The sequence below is a fragment of the Plasmodium fragile genome, assembly GCF_000956335.1.
Source record: "Plasmodium fragile strain nilgiri unplaced genomic scaffold supercont1.5, whole genome shotgun sequence".
Lineage (NCBI taxonomy): Eukaryota > Apicomplexa > Aconoidasida > Haemosporida > Plasmodiidae > Plasmodium > Plasmodium fragile.
Genome location: NW_012192585.1, coordinates 527607 through 530015, shown reverse-complemented (window position 1 = coordinate 530015; position 2409 = coordinate 527607). Strand labels below are relative to the sequence as shown.

The window sequence follows — 2409 nt, the reverse complement described above, 5'->3', positions numbered from 1 at the left end:
ACCCATTTGCACACAATTTTGCGCACAATTTTTATTCACTTTTTTTTCTTTTTTTTTTTTTTTTTTTTTTTCTAGCTTTTTTTTTTTTTTTTTTTTTTTTCGGGCTTTTGTTCGAACAGGTTACTAAAAAAAAAAGATCGTGCAAACGTTGCAAAATGTGTATTCCCCCCGGGCGCATTCATCCACCGAGGGACAAGTTCAAGTTGGCGCTGGATTTAATGACCAGAACGCACACTTGAAGGAAAATAAACAGAGTGTGTACTATGCAGGCCAATACATTCACCGTCTTCTTAGTAAAATGAAACATAAAAAAAAAAAAATTGGAAAATATTTGCACACATCTGTTTGTGAAGAAGTCATACACAAATACACTGTACAAGGATGATAAACATCCTACAAGAAAAAAAACATTTTTATCGACATAGAAAGTTTTAATCGTTTGGTTAAATTTCTCCTCGTGTTGGCTCCTAATGGGTGGTGCTTCCATTTGCTGCGATGTGGCTTCGTGTGCATTTTCCTCAGGGCCTAACGTGGGTGCTGCTCCTTTTTTGCTTTTTTCCTGTTTCGCCTGAACGTGGTCATACACACTTGAGGCGTGCCTCTTTTTGTCGCTGCCGTTAAATGCAGTGTATGCCTCATTTTGAAAAATCCTTCTCGTCTTCGACAAGGCGGTTCTCCAAAACTTGGCATGGTGCAATGTGTTCATTAACATTTTGCATGCAAGACGTGCTCCTCCTTGCTGGTTTCGAAAATGCATTCATTACCTATTCGCACCTCTCGGCGAAATGGGCGTGCTGTACGAAAAAAAGGGGTCTCCACCCAGAACAACCCACAGCGTATCCCCCTGTGACCGCAAAGGTTTATCCACTTTGTGAAGGCTCCACAGTTCACGTGCCTCTTTTCGGAACCCCGCCGACGGTGCTTCTTATGTGTACCTCTTGGACGGTTTGTTCTTTTTTGCCTTAAGTTAATGTTTTTCCCTCATGTGAATCATGCACAACACAAACACGTACAAATGGCTCACCTGCACGGGAGCTTAAACTGCTCTGTTCTCTTAGCAGCGCTGACGTGTGCTCGATACGCATTATGAACGCTCCGCAGATGGGCACTTACAACGCGCGCATACCCAAGCAGAACTCCGGGGGTGCACAAAAAACAGTCGAGATACGATAAAATGTTCGTATACACCGCAAAAAATGTGCGAGCTAAAACGTATGTCGAAAAGTATACCCCTGTCCTGTGTGTGCACAAGATTAGGCTCTTCCAACATGTTCATCAAATCGGCAAAGGAACAAAAAAGGGGTAAAGCAAAAAAGAACTATATGTTGTTCTATCCATTTGTGCGAATTTTCGAAAAAAAAAAAAAAAAAAAAAACTGCACAGGTCAGGTAAAATGATAATAATATTCAAAAATTACATGCACGTGCAGCTACATTTGTGCAAAAATAAAAAAAAAATTCTGCACTAATTTTCCAAAATGGAAAAAAAAAAAAAAAATAGCTATTTTGATTTTGCAAAGTTCATTTCCAGCGAAAAACACAAAATGCACGTTAAACGGATGACTTGCAAATGGGGTTCTCATTCCGGTTTTGTTAACTCTGTCCCCCCTTTTTTTCATGTGCCCTTCAGTGTGTACAGTTGCTGAGGGGACACTGCTCAAGAGGGCACTCCGTGCAAAGGCGCCTCGGACACGTCAGTACCAATGCTTCTGCTCGACATATTTCTTCGCATCTCGAAACATTTTCCACAAAATCAAATTCGTTATTGCAAAGGGCCATATCCACCACCAGACATAGGATGAAAATTTGGCCCACCATCTGGCCAAGGCCATGTGCCAAAACGGGTACATAATTTTCTGTTGGAAGGGAGAGACGGTTTGTTGAATGTACCCACCATAGGCCGTATGTCTATTTCTCCACATCATCTCAGCTTCGGGGGGGACTGGGTACGACCCCAAAGGCTTCTGCTCAAATTTCGGGGTCTCCTTCTTCACTACATTGTCTCGAAGCGCGCTCCTTTGGAAGCATATGTAGTTCTTGCCTGTGATTATCACCCTGTTCTTTGCGTCCAACAGCTTACGCCCCTGCAGCAAGGTTTTCATCACCATGTTTGTCGTCCGTGTTATCGTTAGTACGTACGTGAGTCAACACGTATGTAGTACACAATCTTGCGCATGCCCTTTAGGCTTCAAGCGTGTTCTGTGCATATGACAAACTACACCTTCGTATTCTCTTCTAATTCACATGTACGTGAAAATATGCGTTTTTGTGAACGCAAAAAAAAAAAAAGCTTCCCCTTCTGCGACTGAAATGCACACCCACTCCCATTCAACGAACGAAATGGGTAACAAAATTACACGCGTATTATTACTTACCGGTTGGGAAAAAAAAAAAAAAAAAAAAAAAAAAA

General features: G+C 41.7%; 2 protein-coding genes across 2 annotated transcripts; both read right to left on the bottom strand.

The window, feature by feature from the left end:
• Window positions 1-178: 178 nt before the first annotated feature.
• AK88_00693 (uncharacterized protein) lies at window positions 179-712 on the bottom strand (the record flags this gene model as incomplete). Its single annotated transcript, XM_012478339.1, has 1 exon — window positions 179-712. One exon carries the CDS (start codon window positions 710-712, stop codon window positions 179-181), a length of 534 nt encoding a protein of 177 aa, XP_012333762.1.
• A 981-nt stretch (window positions 713-1693) lies between these two features.
• Window positions 1694-2107, bottom strand: AK88_00692 (uncharacterized protein; the record flags this gene model as incomplete). The annotated part of the gene is made up of 1 exon (XM_012478338.1): window positions 1694-2107. One exon carries the CDS (start codon window positions 2105-2107, stop codon window positions 1694-1696), a length of 414 nt encoding a protein of 137 aa, XP_012333761.1.
• Between the last annotated feature and the right edge of the window lie 302 nt (window positions 2108-2409).